This window comes from Chironomus tepperi, unplaced genomic scaffold, assembly GCF_022539635.2.
Source record: "Chironomus tepperi strain 1889 unplaced genomic scaffold, CSIRO-AGI_Ctep_v1 contig_68, whole genome shotgun sequence".
NCBI classification, from domain to species: Eukaryota; Metazoa; Arthropoda; class Insecta; order Diptera; family Chironomidae; genus Chironomus; species Chironomus tepperi.
This window is the reverse complement of record NW_027226190.1, coordinates 968,261-987,928: the sequence shown is the minus strand read 5'-3', so window position 1 is coordinate 987,928 and position 19,668 is coordinate 968,261. Positions and strand designations below refer to the sequence as shown.

The 19,668-nt window shown below is 31.8% G+C and overlaps 2 protein-coding genes across 2 annotated transcripts in view; one reads left to right on the top strand and one right to left on the bottom strand.

Annotated features, from left to right (window-relative positions):
* The window catches only part of MCU (mitochondrial calcium uniporter), a 40,168-nt gene that overhangs the window by 5,551 nt on the left and 14,949 nt on the right, over window positions 1–19,668 (top strand). Inside the window, exon 2 of the mRNA XM_070653572.1 lies at window positions 1,352–1,460. Coding sequence (XP_070509673.1) covers window positions 1,352–1,460 — 109 coding nt within the window. The remainder of the gene's footprint in view (window positions 1–1,351; window positions 1,461–19,668) is intronic.
* Window positions 1,344–19,663, bottom strand: jv (javelin). Its single transcript, XM_070653325.1, has 5 exons — window positions 19,659–19,663; window positions 9,910–10,202; window positions 9,605–9,818; window positions 3,022–6,743; window positions 1,344–2,827 (listed from the first exon to the last, which is right to left on the bottom strand). The coding sequence occupies exons 1-5, from the start codon at window positions 19,661–19,663 to the stop codon at window positions 1,722–1,724; spliced, it is 5,340 nt and encodes a 1,779-aa protein (XP_070509426.1). The 3' UTR covers window positions 1,344–1,721.

Sequence of the window (19,668 nt, the reverse complement as noted above, 5' to 3'; positions counted from 1 at the left end):
AGGAAGAACAAATGGAATTTTCCTTTTTCATTACATGCATACATCCATTTCTATGCGAATGTCCCAATAGAACAGAAATTGCCTACTTCTATGCTTTCTTTCCTTGAAGTTAGATAGCATTTCACGTTTAGGTATGACTAGGTATGACGACAAAAATTCCATACACCATATTTTTGCATAAAATTTATTTCATGCCTTTATTTAATTTTACGTATTTCAACAATGTTTACAAAGGTATTTAAGAAATGTACTCCTGACTATATTTTCATAAATTAAGCATGTGCAAAACATTTTGTAAAAGAAATAAATGGAAGCAAAAAAGTCAAATACAAAAAAAAAAAAAACTATTAAGTTAATAACTGTATGTATTAAAAATTTATGAACATAAATTATTGATTTTTGGTTTCACATATTTACTCACTTTTATTTCCTTATTACGTACTTTTTTTTCTTCTCTTGGTCTACATATATATATAGAGCTTTTTTATTTACGATAAGGCTTGCGGTTGAAGCCGAAACTCAAGTTTTATGGGTCTTGTGTGGAATAAAAGTATAAAATGAAAGGGATTTTTTTTATAGGATAGGAGGTAAACCTGCTCGCATAATTTCCTTTTTTTATTTTTCATTGAACAAACATAAAAGTTTTCTTTAAATATTTCTTCATAACAAACATTTAATTATCTTCTGTCTTGCTGAGCTTTTTCAAAAAAAGAAGAATAACATGGAAAAATCAAATTGTCTTGAATCAGACAAAGAAGTAAAAAGAATGGAGAGGATAACAAAAGAAGGCAGAAAAAAAAGATTCCCTCAATAAACAATGTATTCAGCGGGGTATTCAGAGGTGTAGCAAGGAAGTTTGGGTAGTTGTCTTATACTCCAAACAGGACATTATGTTCGCTAGGACATCGTTACATCGCCATATTAATTGTAAGACGGAAAGTTGCCTTGACGGCATTGTGACGACGGTTTTTGACCTATTTTTGCTTCCGAGAAAATGCAGTTAGCCTAATTGTGCCACTTGGGTACGTTTTTGTATTGGGAGACGCAATTTTGAGCAATTCGAACGAAAACAGGTATCCAAACCAAACTGTTGAGGCTAATTTAATTCTTAACAGCCAAAATGGGTCAAAATAACCGTCACGCGGCAACCCAACGGTGTCCTAGCAACCTCATTGTGCTCCTAACAGGAGTCAAATGATTGACCACAACCTCCAAAAACACTCTTGCTACACCTCTGTGTATAATGAATGTGTTTCCACTCACTTATACAGCCTTTCCTTTTCCCTTTCCCTCTCTATTCAAGTGGAAAATGAATGAATATACATTTTTTATTTTGTTTAACCGTTCACAGAATTTCACTTGGAGTTGCACGCAACGATTTTCTTCTTCATCATCGACATCGGACATTGCTACGAAAAATAATGAGCTAGAGTCCACAACAAGCAATACCAATAGTGGTGGTAAGTTGATTTTTTTTAATGCTTAACATATACTAAATTATACTATTTTTGGAAATATGCTATATTTATATCATGATAAGTTATTCAAAATATATTTGTAATATGAAAATAGTATTCCTATATCCTTATGACATACTGAGAAGATTTATTTTTTTGATATTTAAATTATATTTAAAAATATTCAAATTTATTATGGATGGGTGGATAAAGTAGGTAAGATTTTTTGGAGACAAGGATGAATAAAGTGTGATGTTGATGTTGTTACTTACTATTCAAACTATCATAATGCTCTCCAGCCACTTCAAACTCTTCGAATTCCATCTCATCATAGGGCTTTATCTGAATTAATTTATTATCGTTTGCTATAAATTCTTTACTTAAAATTCCAACTGTGCCCCAATTTACCATTTTTACGGGTTGCTGTTGAAGCTCCTCATCTGTAGGCGATATTTTCGATTCTACCAATGTTGATTTTTGTAGAGATAATGTAGATATTTCTAGTGATGCAGAGGCCTGATTCTTTATGTAATGAGCACTATTAATCTTATCTTGATTTTTCACCATCTCGACAGATTGCATTGTAGTAGAAGAAATGAGATTCCTAGACTTTATACCATTATTCTTATGATGATGATGATTATTAGAAACTTCATGTATCTCATTATTGTTATCATTTTGTGCCAAGAGCATCGACTCTGTGTCGCTACTAAATCCTTTAGGATTTTTCGCATTCTCTTTTTGCTTGTTCACAGCTATCAATGCAAGATCCACATTCTTATTGCGAACTATTTTTGGCTTTACTGACGATATTTTATTGCTACTACCAGTATCCACATTATCATTTGGATTATTTGACTCGGCAACTGCTGGTATATCTGCTGTGCTTTTCAAAATTGAAATGTGATTGTTCACAGTTACGGCTTCATTATGGAGATCAATATTACTATTTGAATTCTGTGACAGCAGCGACGGCGATAGCAATGAACTCAAACTTGCGGATCTTTTAGCTCCCGACTTTTCAAATGTTTGATTATTTATTGTGACTTTAGCATCTCGTGGAACTTTCTCTATACATCTAGATTCAATTATTCTTGGTTTTGTTGTTGTTACAAAGTTTTTGGCTTCCAATTTATAAATCATATCCTTGACAGTTTCTTCGTGCTCATAATCCTCTTTATGTTCATTCTCATATTCCTCATCTCCCATAGTCTCTCCATCATCCTCTTCGTTCTCATCATATAATTGATTTCTTTGACCGTGAACAATATTTCGCATTTCTTCCACAGCATTAAGTTCCCCAACTCCTGTGCCAGCCAATTCCAAGCGACTTGAGCAGCTGTTACTTTTTACAAGCTTAAACTTTAATCCTATATTATTTGTTTGTGTGTGTTTGTATGTGTGTGTGTGTTTCCGCATAAATATTTTTTCATGAAATGATACAGAGAAAGTTTTTTGTTTTAGACATTAGACATAAGGAACATCCAAGGAAGAGAAATATGAATGAAATGAAAATTTATGCTAAGAACACTTATTTTGCATTTCAAGTCTCTAATTATCTTACCTGTATAATCATTATTCATTTTGTTATGAAGCTGATGTTGTTGTTGTTGCTGATATTTTTCATTTGACGATGAAAAATTATTTCGAAACTGACGCCCATGGCAATTACACTTTTCCCTTAATACGCCCACGTCTTTCGTGACGACTTTAGACATTATTTCAGGATTAATTTTGTGGCTTTCGTTAAACATTTGATTTGTTGCGACGCTTTGGCCATAATAAGTTATTGATGACCCACATTCTCTCATCTTATCGAGCACATCAGTTGTAACGAGATGTGCTTTTTCCATTCCAGCATTGCCACTATCATAACTCTTGTCAAGGTTTTCTTTACTTCCGTTGCTGCTGCTATTACTATTACATACATTTCGACCCAAATTGTTCTCTTGACATTCACAAGGTGAACTTAGATCTGCGGCACTTGAAACGCCACTTGATAAACTTATCGAATCCCATTTTGATGTTGACAAATTATTATCAAATGACGTATCAATAGTTAGATATCGGATTGTTTTTCGTGGCTTTAAACTGTCTGATGATTTAGACATTTTTGAATCTCGTTCCGATAATGTCGACGATGGACACCCTAATCTCAATGAATCTTCAAATAATTTTCTTACATTTCTGACTGTATCGGGTACGGGAAGCTCGTCTTCATATAATTCCTTATTTACTCGTATTGGATGATAGAAGAAATGCTTCTTGAGATTATTTGATCCACTTCTATTAAGCTTTGTGGGGGCGCCATTCGTTATTTTACATATTGCCGATTGTGATTTATTTGGCTTCTCGGATACTTTTTCAATTTTCGTTCGTACAGGTTCAATTATAACAACATTATTGTTAGCTAGTAATTCTTGAAAGCTATAATCCTGTAAGTATTGCATTAATCCATCAAATTGTGTCTCCTTCTTATACTTGCTACTTCTAGCTATATTCTTTTGAAACATTTCACTTTTCATTACTTTATATCTCACATGATCAAATTCTACGTCATTTAATTTACGTGCTGTTACTAATGCCGCTTGTGTTTCACCATTATTTAATTCAATTATTTCGACAGTTGGAAAAAAGCTTTGAAAACCTTCCTCATTTCGGATTGATTGTGGGATATCATTTGATGATTTGGATGTTGTAAATGCTTTGGACATTGATTTCAAGTTATTTTCTTTTATTTCAATTGCTTCATTGTCAAGCATCCTCGACCAATAGTTACGGACGGAGTCAACTTTATGTAAAAATTCCTTTTCCGTTTCATTTAATTCCAATGTTGGGGACGATAACTTTTCCTCCGGTTCATTCAATAATGTCGTCCTTCCATCTTTATTTGTTTCGACATTATTGCTTATTGTCGTCCTTTGTTTATGTTGCTGCTGATGTTGTTGAATTTGAGATTGCTGTTGAAGCTTGGGTGTGCTATTTTTGGAATCAATAATATTAAGTAACTGTGGGCGAGGCATCTTCAGATTTGAATTTATGGAATTTGATTTCTGGAGGATACAAAATGATGTAAAATCCTTAGTCTTGCTTACTTTTACAACAGAGTTGTCTACACGTTCACAATCTGATACAGACTGAATCACCTCTTTCTCTATAATAGCTGCAGTGCTATAATAATTATCATCAAAGTCGGAATTATTTCTGAAAACAATTTTCTTATCACTGCTGCTATCTACGTTATATTTTGATGCTTGTTTGCATTCAGGCAATTTTATCGTTCTCTCTCCCCTTTTATCTGTATTTATTTTATGTCGTTGGCTGCTGTTATCAGCACCATTAATTTTCTCTGTGATCTTTTTAGTCCTCTGTGATGACTCTTCTTTGTTTGTGTGGAGTGGAGAGTCAACTTCAAAAATTTCTAAATCTTCTTTTTCTTCAACAATTTTCTTCCTTTCTCTTTCAATATTGTTGTTGTTCTTTTGTTTAGGCTTTTCCGTAAATGATGATGATGACGATGATTTTAATGCCCCCGACACCACCTCAAATTGCTCCTTATTACCACTTTCTTTATTCTCTTTATGATGTTCACTCTTCGCTGCTAATTCATCAACAATAACTTTTTTTCCACTAATTGTGATGAGATTAAGTGATTCTGGTTTATAAAAGGGATGAAAATTGACGCTTGTATTGCGTATTGTGCTATTGTTATGATAATGATGCTCATCTAATTCATCAGTTGGCGACTCATAGTCTTCATCACTGTTAAAACTCGCTATAGAATTTTCATAATCAAGCTCTAATCCAAGGTCTGGTATATAAATCTTTGTTGTATTTCTTACTCGTTCCTCTTTTGGATGATCTTCGTCCTCGAATTCTTTTGTAGGCAATTGCACTAACTCAATTGATGGAGCACCCTTTGGATTTTCTTGTTCAAGTGATGTTGGTTCGTTTAATGATGCATGAGTGTTTATCGTATTATTATTATTGCTGTTGACCTTTTGATACTTGTCAAGGCTTTCGATTGAATCTTTGGTTTCAACCTTTTCTTCTTGTTTTCGGTTATTTGACCCGTAGTTATTGATATCATCAATATTAAGTGATTCTGAAATAGTCGAATCGTTGGTCTCTATATCAATATCATAATCCGGGTAAGGCTCTAGTAATTCAATGGAAGCATCATCTCTAAGCTTTGCATCAATCAATTCACAATCCCTCAGTAATTTACTTATGTCGACATCTGGTAATGATGAATATTGTAAATGTCCTTTATTTTCACTCAATGGGCTATTATTAGGCTCATAATCCTTAGATTTCTTCTTATTTTTGATTCCTTCAATCTTTCGACTGTTGCTACTGATGGTTGAAAATCCTGATAATATTGCAAGACGTTCTAAAGTGCCTTTACTGATATAATCTGTATACTTGCTTAAAGTATCGGGATTTATTCTCACTTCTCCGTCTTCTTCCGTTGATAATTTTAAGTCGAAGAGATTTCCGCAACTGCCTTTTGCCACTTGACAGTACAAGTTATCAATTAAAGTGTCAGATTTTTCACTCTCACCAATTAAATTTAATTCCTTTATAATCTTTTCAAAATCCTTAATTTTTGAGTCAATGTCATCAAAATGTGGAAATTCTTCTTCACCAATAACTGTCTGCTTATCACTTTCAGATGATAAATAAATTGAATCGTAAGAAATTACACTTGACGTAGGTCCACTTAAATGTTTTTTGTCTTTTATTTCAATTATTGTTATACCACTTTCCGTATCTTCATTTATGTTCACTGAATTTTCATTGTCGGTATTATTTTTGTTATTATTATTATTATTATTTATGACGTTTTCACTTTTTTCCTTGCTACTCTTTACACTTCCGTTCTCTACAATATTGTTGTTGGTTCCACTGTCGTTACAATTGTCAGTGTTGCTATTATTTTCATTATGAACTTCCGCACGCGACACAAATTTCGAAGAATTTTCCAATTGTTGTAAATTTGATTTTTCCAACAAAGCCGTCTGATGCAATGAATTTTTAAAGAAATTTGAGTCAATGCTACCTAAGTCACTTTTATCGCAATTCCACGAAAAGTAATTATTGCTGGTATTATTGCTGCTATTATTATTTGTGCTGTTGCTATTATTCACGGTACTTGTTGTGTCTTTAGTAGTACAACTGTTGATATTGTTGAGACTGTTTGTATTAGAGCTGCTTTTGAGCTGTTCACTTGTCAAATTAGAATCCAAACTAAAACTAAGACCTTCCTCCAAAGCGAAACTTAATCTGACAAAAGAGAGTGAGAGAGAGAGAGAAAGAGAGAGAAAATTAATCAAAATAATTAAATCTGATTCAATTCATTCTTCATAGTGAGTAGAGATTACACAATACCCAAACTTTAAGGTTGGTTTTTATCTCAAAAAAATATAAAAACTTTTTCTTCCTCTATTTGACTATTTCATCATGTTATCTCCGACAGTGTCTACTCAAATATACTCAAAAGTTGAAGGGATTGAGTTCAGTAAGAGTTTAATTCAATTTGTTTGTGTTGAGTAAATTTTATCATATTGTTAGAACTTCTTCTTCTTGGAAAAGCATTTTACAGCAATAAAAAAATTGTTCCTCAAAATGTTTTTAATTCAATTCCGTTATCTTGTTTTATTTACTTGAGCTTTATGTCAGCTTTATGTTTCATTGCATGTTTCTCAAGAATGAAAATGAAAATTTTAATTTAATTAGTTCATGTTAAAGAGATGAATTCCTGCTTTGAGGTCATGTTGACACGTTTTAAGTGAAAACAAATGTTGTGTACCGTAGATAATTGTGTTGTTTCCTCAAAATGTGAAACAATAAAAGAATCTTTTTTTAATTGATATCTATGCTTTGTGCAGGTTTTGTCGGAAGGAAATTATTCAAAATTTTGAAATTTTGTTAGTTTTGCATAAATCAGATTAAATCTAACCTAGAGAAAAATCTTTGTTTAGAAAGCACCTAAGCGTGACAATAATCTTTAAACATCTACTGTCTAGGTCTAGACAGATTTCAATCTTATAGCTTTAACAATTTTTCATCAAAAAGTCATTTGGATGTTGATTTTAATTTCATAGACGATAAAGATTCTTGCTAAAATAAATAATTATGCACCCCAACAAAAAAAGAGACACGGCATAGATCATAATGTAGATTTCCAAATGAATGCCAATGTAATACGTATGGACGATTTTAACGGTTGCGGTTGGGTGGACAGGAGTATTATGAAATACAACGACTGTTCACAGAACTAAATCTAATGAAAGTTGGTTAATTTCACAATTCATAAATTTGATTACGAAATGGGCAAAAAACCTTAATTTAAAAAAATTGGAAAGGGGTCGTTCACTAATTACGTTCGCTTTTTAGGGGAGATGGGGTCTTCAAATCTGACTTTGTAGATGGTAAAAGGTCACAAGGGCATCTAAAGAATTCAAATTGCAAAATATCACAAGGCCGTTTAAAGAATTCATTGAGAGAAGCTGTTGACAGAAACAGCATTGCATTTGGTATTAGAAATTGGTAAGCAGTAGCCAGGTTAGGGTCAGTTTCACGGCTTACGATTCGGTAACAGCTTAAGCAAATGCAAATTTGAGCGATTTTATAAATAAGGGAAGGAGGTTTAATAATACGTTTTGCATAACGCAATAAGTGAACGTTCCCGAAATGGTAATTATGGAAGTAACCGAATCAAACACATAATCAGAAACTATAGCTTAATGATTGATTAAAGACTTAAACTTTAAAAACACATGTTCTGATTGTATATAACATAAAAATTAATAGTATTAAATGTTTTAAAAATAGCAATCAACTAATAGTCCATTATCACCCATGAGACCTATTTATATCTAAACAGTTTAATCTACAATAAATTTCCTTTTTGCTTCTGTTCTGCTCACATTGTTTTCCCATGTGTAACTAAACATGTATTGATACTTTAGTCTTAATGAATATTGTAAATTTCTCAGATCAGTGGGAATTTCTAAAGACAACTAAGAAAAAATAAGGGCAGTAGGCAGCTTTAAGTTGACATTAAACTGCTCTTATTTCCATCATGTCAACAATTCTAGTATTTTTTGTTGTTTAAACAATTTCAATTTCCTAATGCAATAAATCAAGCTAAATATCGAGTTCTGTGCTATATTAACTGATTGATCAAATCATAAATCAACAAAATATAGCCTGTATGTAGGCTATTCAAACATTAGATTGAAAAATAATCGAGTTAGACCAGAATAAAAATGTTCAATAAAATAAAAAATCCCCAGTTTGTATGGTTCTTGACCTCTTTAAATGAGTCATACACATTTGTTGTTTTCGTATAAAGCCATGCGTTCACTAAACTTCTGTGTACATAGCTATTTATACGATATCTAAAAATATCACCTCGTAAAGCAAATTGATGAACTTATTTTTTCCCATAAAATTAACACATTTCATGCTAAAAGTGCAGCAAAAAGAAATTTTACGCTTAAAAATTTTTATGAATTACAAGTTTTATGCTTTAAACAAGAAGAGTAGGTTTTATCGCCCTTAATTCATATCGTGATACTTAATTTCATTTCATTTTCTTTAAATACTAGCAAAGTGGAAAAAGTCGCACTGCACACACGTTGTTGATATGATAATTTCACACCGAGTCATGCAATTTTCTAAAGCGAAATAATTTTCAGCATAATTAAATTTTTTATATGAAATGAATATAAAGCTTAAATATCATAATTATGAGTCGTTTTAATTTCAATTTAAAAATGAAACTTTGTCAATCAACGTACACACTCGTGTACCTCACATTTTAATTCAATTTGTATACCAAGTCATGCTTTCATTAAAACATGCCAGAAATGCCACTAAAAATATATGATTTTCTCATTGCTATGTGCTTAACATGTACACATCCTTTTAGAACTCTCATCAGGTTGTCACTGCGTTTTCACTCACATAAATAAAGTTTTTTTTTTAATTAATCTCATGTTGAATTTTAACAAATTTAATTCCGTCTCGTTTCTTCTTTTTAATATCACTTGATCCTTTTAATTAAATCTTTCGTGAAGCAGCAAATATATTTCATTTGAACGGATGATAAATGTAGCAAACACTGCATGAATACTCACCTATTTCGGAAGAAATTCCTGTCAATTAATTTAGCTCTTGGAATTAATTGCGAACGGCGCGTTTTTGGCCCGTCGATTGTAAGATCATTAAATGTTTCTTCTCTGATAACAGCTAGGCTTTTACTTCGTCGTAAACTGCAAACATCATTATTGTCGCGCTTATTTTGATTAATTTTATTGTGCTCCTTTATGATTTCTTTTTTATAACCCTGAGCTGTAATAATCCAAAAAACTAATTTAAGAATATTTCACGGAATTAGAATTGGAAAATAGATATGATATACATAGAAATAATGAGAAATTACCTTTGGGATTGACGTTGTAAATGTCTTCGTAATCACGTTGTATTTCTTTATTTTTATTATTCTTTATATTCTTTATGCTAATGTCATCTTGCGAATCAAAATCACGATAACGAAAAGCACCAGCTCCAGGTTGATAATCACCGTCACCAGTTAAATCAATACTTGAATAAGATTTTTGACGCCAACCGGATTTCTGGCTGCTGCTCGCTTTACTATAAACTGATTCTGATGCAATGCTTTTAGTATCACATATACGAACTCTGTCTACGTAATTTGATATGCAGTCAGAATTTCTAAATGAGAGAAATAAATGTATGGTCTTTTTTAATGGAAGGTGTAACGTGTATCTATCTATCTACATTAAACTAATACTCTCTTTAACTATTCTACCCCAATAAAAAAAGCATATCTTTTCACATTTTCACTTAATTGATACAATTAAGCAATGTGCCAAATTGAAGAGTAAGAAGAATGTGAAGAAATAAAAAAAGTATTAAAATTGCAAAACTTTTCTTCTCACTTTTTTTTTTTTGTTCTCAAACAATGCTCTGGACAAGGTTTATGATTGCGAAAATGAAAAAAATAACAAAAAAATGCTTATGTCGACAACAGTCAGCAGCTGCAGAGGAGATTTTGAAACTAACCGAAAAAAATAAAATTATATGTAAATTAACAGTCGCAATTGTCTGTAATTAACATCCAACGACCAGCACAAGAAAAAAATAAATTTAAATAAAGCTCTTTATGGCTCTATGTGTATCTCGTTTGAAGGCTTAAACTAAACTGCCACAATATGATCATACTCACTGCTGCTAAAAATCAACTATATGCTATTGCTCTACAAAAAAAAACTAAATGTATGTAATTTTATGTACATTTACCTATACGATAGCAAGTTTTAGTAATGAATAATTTTATACTTATTGTTCTTTTTGGAAATTTTTTTTAAATGTTGGAAAATGATCAGGCAGTGAGAGAGAAAGAGAGGAACTAAAAATGTGAACGAAAATCACTTGATCGTAACGAGAGATGGATAAAGATATAAAAGGTCTACGTACGTACTGACTACATACCACCAAAAAAAAACACCAAGCGTCAGTGGCACCAACGGAATGGAATGACTTTATTGTGAATTATTTGGTAGTAGATAGAAAGAGATTAAATGAATGAACAAAAAACAACTCTCACTGACTGCTGCTTGTTGTTGTTGTTATTGCTGTTGCTGTGTAGTTTTGGGTGAATAAACGGTTTTGTATGCATTAACAATTATTCATCTCTTATGCTGACTATTACTTTATTTTTTTGCCTATTGTTTAAATTGTCATTTGTACTATTCTTCTTAATTGTCTCTTTTCTACTTCCTATTATCATTATTATTATATTGAAAAACAATTTAGAGTAATTTCTTTATGATTCGGTAAATATATTTAACGAAGACAATAACTATAGTCCATAAAATGGGTATGAAATACCCGTCAATATAAAACATTATAGTCAATAAATAATAATGAGAAACACTTTGTGCAGTTATAGTGAGGGATGAAAGAAGAAAATTCGCACGACTTGTTATTATTTCTACCAAAATTGGTGAAAAAACAATTTTCAATAAATTATGTGGGAATTTAATCATTATTTGTTCAAAGAGGGGATATCGTTGAGGAATTTAGGAAATTTATGGCTCAAAGCAATTTGTATTTTTATATTAAATTTTTGGGTATATTAATGTAATAGTTAGATGTGGTTTGTGAGTTATGCAATGAGTCTCTTGGTGTAGGATCAGGGGTGGTCAGTATGTGTGCCGGCCGCCCTCTGGTTTAGAGCCAATACTTTTTGGAATTGCCATAGGCATTATGCCGTTTGTGGTTTTGGTCGAAGTTTACCACTAAGGTGAACCACAAAAAAAGGTTGTCCACTACTGGTTTATAATCGGGGATGAAGACAGGCTAGGGGGAGCTATTGGGGCAATGAACCCCTTTCTGAGAATTAAAAATCGTCTGAATAGACTAAATTGCTTTTTCAATTCAAATCAGTCGAGTCTCCTTACCAAAATATTCTAGCTACATCCCTCTATAGAATCAATCAATTTTATCAATATTCAATAATTTAAAAAGGTTTCTAAGGATGAGCTTTAACCAGTTGCAATAAATTTAATACGGTCCGAAATGAATAATGAAAACTATTGGTCACATCTGACAAAGCATTTTTCATAAATTATTCATGATTCCTGTATAAATGTCCCCCAAAAATAAAATTGATCGATTCTCATAGTTTCATAAACAATAAAATGTTAGCAAAAAAATAATAACACAGGAACAATTAATAAAGACTGTACAAGTGTTGCAGACAATTAAACACATGATTCATAGCATAATTCTAGTTGAGCACATGAAATATAAATTGGTGGTTCATTTTCCATTGCGGGAATAACATTCATGTTTATACTGTATGTTATTGTGTTATTATTAGTATAAAATGCAACAAGTTTGTACCTAATAATTCAAGTCATTTTACCTTAGTCACTCACAGCTTGAAATATAAATATTAATGTGCCTTTTTGTCTCTCTCTTCACCATGATTCTTCCCTCGCTGTTGATTTTACTTTTATTCTACCTATTTTGCGTTATTATAACTCTTTTTTTCATGCTTTTGAAAATATGGGCAATAACCCTCGCAACAAGAGGAATCACAAGACTAAAATTACTTCCGGTAATAGTGCTTGTGCCTTACTTGTGCTCACACAACCGGCACAAAAAACTAATTGAATAATGAATTTTTCTGTCTGTTGTCGTCACGAAAGGTTTCAACTTTTTATTTGACTAAATAATTAAATTTCTGCTGTGCGAGACAATAGGATAATTGAGATTGATTACAGTCTTACTGTTGATGCCTTTTTACACAGCAATTAATTAGACATCAAAAATAAAGGAAGTTTTCAGCAGGGAATAATAAAGTTACCAAAAAAGTCACATTAGCATCAATTAATTCGTGATATCCTTTAAATGACAGTACACGACTCTCTAAAACCTCGACAAAAGTTTTGATAAATTATTCCTTAATACAACATTACATAATGCCTAATGATGGCTTGTTCAAACAAAAAATCGCAATGTTGTTCCGCCTTCTAAGTCTGATTTATGTCTAATTAATTTAGAAGTATCTTGATAAATGAGTCTAAAAGCGAAAATGTTTTGTACTCGATAAGCAGCAGGTGTTAGAATTTATTGGAAGCGAGAGCAATAGCGGAAAATAATTGAAATTTGTTGGGAATTTTTTTTTTGCAATTTTTCCCATTCTATGTGCTTTGTTGTCACCAAAGCGAGACCGTTGACCCAAAAAAAGCTCCAATTTTAAATAGAACCTAATTGGCATGTCGCACATATATATCTGTTTTTGCTTACTTATAATAGAATAATTTTTGTGTATGTATACATGTATTATGTGTCAATTTACCTTCTCTTCCTCCTACTAGGCAAGTCGTGAGAACTTCCCATTCTAATTCTTCCATTGTTACTAAAGTTATTGCTTTGACCCGAACCTATTTTGATTGATTGCTTTCAATCTCTTAATTGTCTATTATGTTTCCAATTGTAATGATGATTAATGGAAAGATATCCTTCAAAATCGTCTTATTATCAAACACTTAAAACAGTTTCTATTTCACTCAATATCACGTGTGTCACGCTTCCAGTAATGTTGGTGTTTCTGCACTCGATATTCACTCAATAATTTTTTTGGTTTATTGTTATTGTTATCGTTGATGATTATTTATTTATTGTAAAGCACAAACAATTTTCTCTTGTTTTCTTTCTTTCGATAATTTTCTTTTCTTTTATGCTGCTTCTTATCGCTTTTAATGCACGCTTTTAATGTTAGCACGAAATCGTTTTCAAAGTTTCTAATGATTCTCTTTACGCTGCAATTAATCCAGATTATTAAATTTACTTTTGCATGAAATGCACATGCAGTACAAAATACATGTGCTTTAGTTTTTTTTTTTTTTTTTTTGGAACAAAAACAAAATATTCATTGGTCTCGAAGTAATTTAGAGCATGATGCCATAAATTATAATCTCTCTTTCTTCGGAAGGAACTAAAAAATATTAAAATATGACTTTCGCATACATTTTTATGACTGTAAATGATGAACAAAAAAAGAATATGAAGCTCAACCCAAAATTCACTCCTTTTTTTTCCTTTCAAATACACTCTTTCATTCATGTGCTTAAAAATTATTGTGCTTTTAATTCACTCTGATTAAGATTGGACACTCGGGTGTTTTAAAATACATTTTTTACTCAAACAAGCAAGGAGCATGTTCAAAAGTATGCTCTCGAAATTGAGCATACTAATGAGGACGTCCATTTGAGTGATTATTGTAACCAGAGTGACACAAATGAGACACCATGATCCATATAGAGCCCTTATCAAGTCCATATAGATCCGTTGTCCATATTACTTCCATCTAGAGCCTTGTTGCGGTTCAGAAACTTGAAGTGTATCGGAGAGCTATAATGTTACCTTACAAAGGGAATATGATACCGATTATCACGACATGCCCACAGAAAATCGAAAAAAGCTTCATTTCATTCGAAATCAAATTTTGAAAATTGCGAATGAATTCTTCCGGACAGAAGCGTTGACAAATAAATGCAAAACAACACTAAATTGTCATCAAATTTCAACTGTGCTTTGATTGGCATAGAGTTATTTCATATCAATAAAAAAAGCCCGAGTGACAAAAATGAAGAAGATTCAACTAGCTTTTAAGACTCCGCTATAGCTCTTTTATTAATATTAAATCGATGGCTATTTGACAGCCATAAGAAAACTTTGTGGAATGCTGCTTTTGGTATTAATAGTCATTAAGAACTTTTTGGCAGATCTGTCTTCATTAATGTCGCTCGGGATGACAATTGTTTGCTGAAAATTTTGTGACAGACTAGAAAAGCTGAGCAGACACTGGTGTAACTCGACACCGCACATCCAACTTTGCTTCAAATCCACATGTGCAACTTATGCCATTATGGTTTGGTGCACAAAAAAGTGCTTTATCATTCATGAAAATCCATCTGTGACATTCAGGTGTCAAAAATAATGAAAAATCTAATCTTTTGACAGCATATAAAACAGAATTCAAGTGTCCAATTCCAGTACTTCACATAAAAATTGAAAAATAAAGCACAGTTGCACACAAAAATTTACAAATTTATGGTCATATCGACTGTCAGTGACATGAAAGCAGATAAAATTTAATCTTATTGATTAAACTTATTGCTGATGCACATGAAGAGAGAAAAAGAGAGAGAGTCAGACTGGGAAAATTAATGTTCAACAGTGGCCTATAGTCTGTGTAGTACTATGGCAATGCATTCGACTGAATTAATTTTATTTCCCCACACCACACACATAATTGATTAAAATTCAATTCAATTTAATCTTTAGTGATATAATGTATAGCTTCAATGATATCATTATACAGCAAATCAAATGCAGAAGAAGATTTATTGATAAGAAATTAAATGTTATGAACTCAAGTGAGTTTTATTGAAGCTTAAAGCAGTTGCTTTAATAGTTTGTAGTATTTTATGATGATAGTTCAGTAAACTACGCTAGGATTATTGTCAGAATAAACAGGAATAATAGAATTAACTATGCTAATTTCCATAAACTTTTAATTGGGTGATGTTTATTATTTCTGTGGATTTCTCGTCTGAAATGGCATAAAAGTAAATATTTTGTAACAAACAGTAATCCTATGTAGGCATACACATGCTCTGATTCAAAATGCTCGTATTCATCAATCAACAAGCACAAACATTGGAAAATTACGAAAATCTAATTTGCAATCTTTTTCATATTTGCAAAAGCAATTCACAATTGACAGTCTAAAGACTATGTCGTACATACAAAGACATCACATTGAATGTGGTTGAAAGTTTTTAATTTACAATTTTATTGCACAAAAAGAGACTCAAAAACCGCTAATTTTAATTTGTTCGCGCGAAATCACAGTATTCCTTCTTCTTCTTCTTGTGCTGATTTTGTGTGGCTTAAAACATTTCCATTCTAAACGATAAAAAAGCTGTAATCGTTTTCACATGATTGTACGACAAAAAGTATGTTATCAAAAACATTGATTCCAAAAATTGTATACCCAAAACTTTATGCTATGCTGTGCTGTTTTTTTTACTGACAATTTCACCAAATCACATGGAAAAAATGAGAGAGAATTTTACTTTCTATAGAATGAGCGATATATATAAGTTCACTGCCATAGGGTTACATGGTTAAACACAAGCAGACATAACCCAATGATGTCTGTTTTCATTATTTCATTCACAGTGCTCCAAAAATCAATTTGGCAAACCACTCGGCAAATAAAAAACAAAAAAAAATGCTGTTTTATATGTGGATTAAAGTCTGGCAAGCTGTATATTCATGAATGAAGTAATTTTGCAATTTGCATTTCATTTACATCATCAAATTTTGTATGCTCATGTAATGGTACTTTATGAATGAATTGAGGTATCATCAAGTGCTGCGCTTTATTTATTAAAATTTTATCATAATGAGTTTTTCACAATATGACAGTGAATATCAGCGCTAAAACTTTGGTAATGACACATTCTATGTGGATTTTTCACTTGAAACTTTATTCACATCCACATAGATTTTTATGAATATTTCACATCTTTCTTTTCAACATTATCCGTAAAAACAGCTCAACTTCACTCAGTCGATGACTTTTTTTATGGTTTTAATTAATTTTTTTTTTCGTACTTTTTTTTTGGCTTGCTTAATATTATTATTATTATTTTTTTTGCTGAGTTGATGGAATAATTTTTATTTTTTGGTAAAGCTTATGTTATGTGTATGACTTTTATTGCACATGAAGAGTAAAAAAAGATTTTTGCTTTTCTTTTCTTTCACTGTTTTTCTTTTCTTTTATCCGAATCCGTTGAAGTCTAAAGCAATACTGAAACATCAAACATTATATTCTCTTTAAAGAGCAAATTAATGAAAATATATATATTTTTTATTACATTGCGTTGTGCGAGTCTTACGAGAAGAAGCCTAATTGAAGCATGAATGGATGGTTGGAAGATGCTTCTTTGAGCACTATTTTGGGAGAAATTAATACTTATAACTTCACTTTTGTTGGCTGGGTGACTGGGTGACTGGGTGATACGTAAAATCTCTGCAATCAGGCATACTTGTGAGCTCGAATTTGAAGCATTTGCTTTGTATTGAACTGGATGTACATGCTAGATCAGCTAGAAAGGCATTTTACTTGATGTGCGTTGCTCTCAGCTTACTCTGCACTTGTAAGTCAACTCCTTGTCGACTAAGACAAGTTCCTGGATTATCGATTATTTTGATAGCTTAAAGCCACGCTAAAATACTTTAATTAACGATTTTTCAGTTTTTTCTTTGTTTTAAGAATGTCAAAAATTTGAATCTTTATTTGCCGTTAATTTTCAATTTCTAATTTATATGAACTGTATTGGGCAAAATGCGCATCAATCCCTCGATGAGCACCTGAAGACTTTCATCATTCAATTTTTAATTTTTGCTAATGCCACTTTACAAGTACAACTGACTATTTTTTTCTCTATTTTGGTTGCTTCAAGAAGAAACGAAAAGAAAAGTTTTAATATTTTGATAGAAATGCCAGATTGTACTTGTAGTCGTAAATTTGACTATTTTTGCTATGTGATTTACGACTAATCACCATAAAATAAAATTATAGCACAAAACCTACGCCTATTTGTGTTGTAATGTGCCATTTGGTTTATTAAGCAATTATAATCACATAAATCATGACAATTATGGGCGATAATGACATCCTACTAATTTGAATGTTGAAAAGCCTTTACCTATTCACGCATATAAACGTTACTGCTTGCATTCATAACAATCCATTCGATCTGTAACAACAAAAAAAAGTGGTAGAAATACATTTAATAGAAAATAAGAGAGAAATTAAGGGAGAAATAAAGCACAAACATTTTCTTTTCCTACTATTTCACATCGAAAATCATCACTGCTTGCACTACATGCTTATGGACTGATGCTTGTTTTTTTACGCTACATTCTCTTCAAATTTCATCTTCATTCATTCAAGGTATTTTTCTTATTTATTATTTCTTGACATTTCTCTCGTGAATTGTGATATTCTTTTTAAAGCTGTTGCCATCAGGGTTGAAATATGTTGGAAAAATGTGTGATTTATTTGTCGACGTCAACAGATAAAGATGGTATCACGGTACAATGTGAGAATGCTCTTCGTCTGTTAGGGTTAGGTGTTAATGATTTTTTGATGGTCATCATGAGTTTTAGATGTTTTCAGGGTCTTTGACTTTATGAAAATGAAAAAGCATTAAAATCTTGAATGGTTCTTTAAAAATTGTTTTGATTGCTATACTTAAAAATATGACTATATAAATGTAGCTTCAGTGGCTTTAGATCAAAGTGACTTCTAAGTGTGAGAAACCCCCTTTTTCTGATTATAAGCTTTAGCTCTGATTATTCTTAAATAATTCTGTCTTTGTGTTTGCTACTTACTGGACCGACTTGGAGCCTAGGTTATTTCAAAAGGCCTCCATCTGACTATTGCTAGTCACATCACAAAGCTCTTCCAAATTCTCTTGTATTATGCAGACAACATATTAAAATATATTTCAATTGGGTGTGAGCTCGGTAGCGTAGTAGTATCATGCTGCTTGGAAAAAGTCCAAAGAAAATGAACATTAATCATGTGCATACTATTGTAGTTATCTTGTTTTGTTTTTTGATTGTAATGAATTCTAACATTTGCTAAGACATTAAAATTCAGAAATTTAATTTATTCTACATAAGATTTTCCAAAGTCTCGGTTTCGACAAATCTTCTAAACCGAGACCGAAACTTCAATGGAATTCTTTCTTCCGGAAAGGCTTGGTTTCGATATCAAAAACCCTCAATAGTCTCCCGAACAGAACGTTGAGGGAAATTGTATTTTTCACTCTTAAAAATGAGCCTTTAAAGCCGTCACGGTGTCGTCAGGAAACCTTCGCATCTTGCCGTCGAAGCAATGACATAGCAGAGACCTAGCGCTTATAGCTGAACTGCTTCAAATTTAAATTCAATAAACGATGATAAATGTTTAAATTTTCATTCAATTATCACAGCTGAAACGGAACACAAAGCAATAATTCAAATCACTTAATTATAACTTTTTACTATCAACTGAAACTATCTGTAAGTTCACCAATAAAAATCTACAATTTTCTTCAACTCTGTGTGCGACAAACAAGAAAATAATGAAAATAGATAGCATATGGTATAAATTAAATGTCTTTTATATAAATTGAATTATAGCTTTGATTTTTTTTTTCCTTTATATTCTGTACATTGTGTGACTGGCAGTGCCAGACAAAAGACAACAACAAAAAAAGGTTAGGGTATAAGAATGACATAATAGAAAATTCCTCAAAAAAATTTGAGCACGAGTCATGAGGATGATGTTTTTTTGATGGCAATCTAAGCACCTAATCGAATAAATCTCTGCTGTTTTTGCTTCGTCATTGTCTGTTCCTAGACAAAAAAATAATGGAAGCTCATCAAACGTTTTTTGTTCCTTCTTATATTGTAAAGCTTTCTAATTCTAATCAATTTCGAATACTTTGTAGAAAAAATGTGCTAACCATAACCAGCCTCAGCCTTCCTACTTCCACCTCACTCAATAATCGATCGATGAGAAAAAATTACCTCATTTTCT

Excerpts from the sequence above, each read along its gene's own strand:
- jv (XM_070653325.1), bottom strand. Across the intron at positions 9,819-9,909 it reads TTACAACGTCAATCCCAAAG|CTCAGGGTTATAAAAAAGAA; the intron begins GTAATTTCTCAT and ends GGATTATTACAG. Across the intron at positions 2,828-3,021 it reads AATGAATAATGATTATACAG|GATTAAAGTTTAAGCTTGTA; the intron begins GTAAGATAATTA and ends CAAATAATATAG.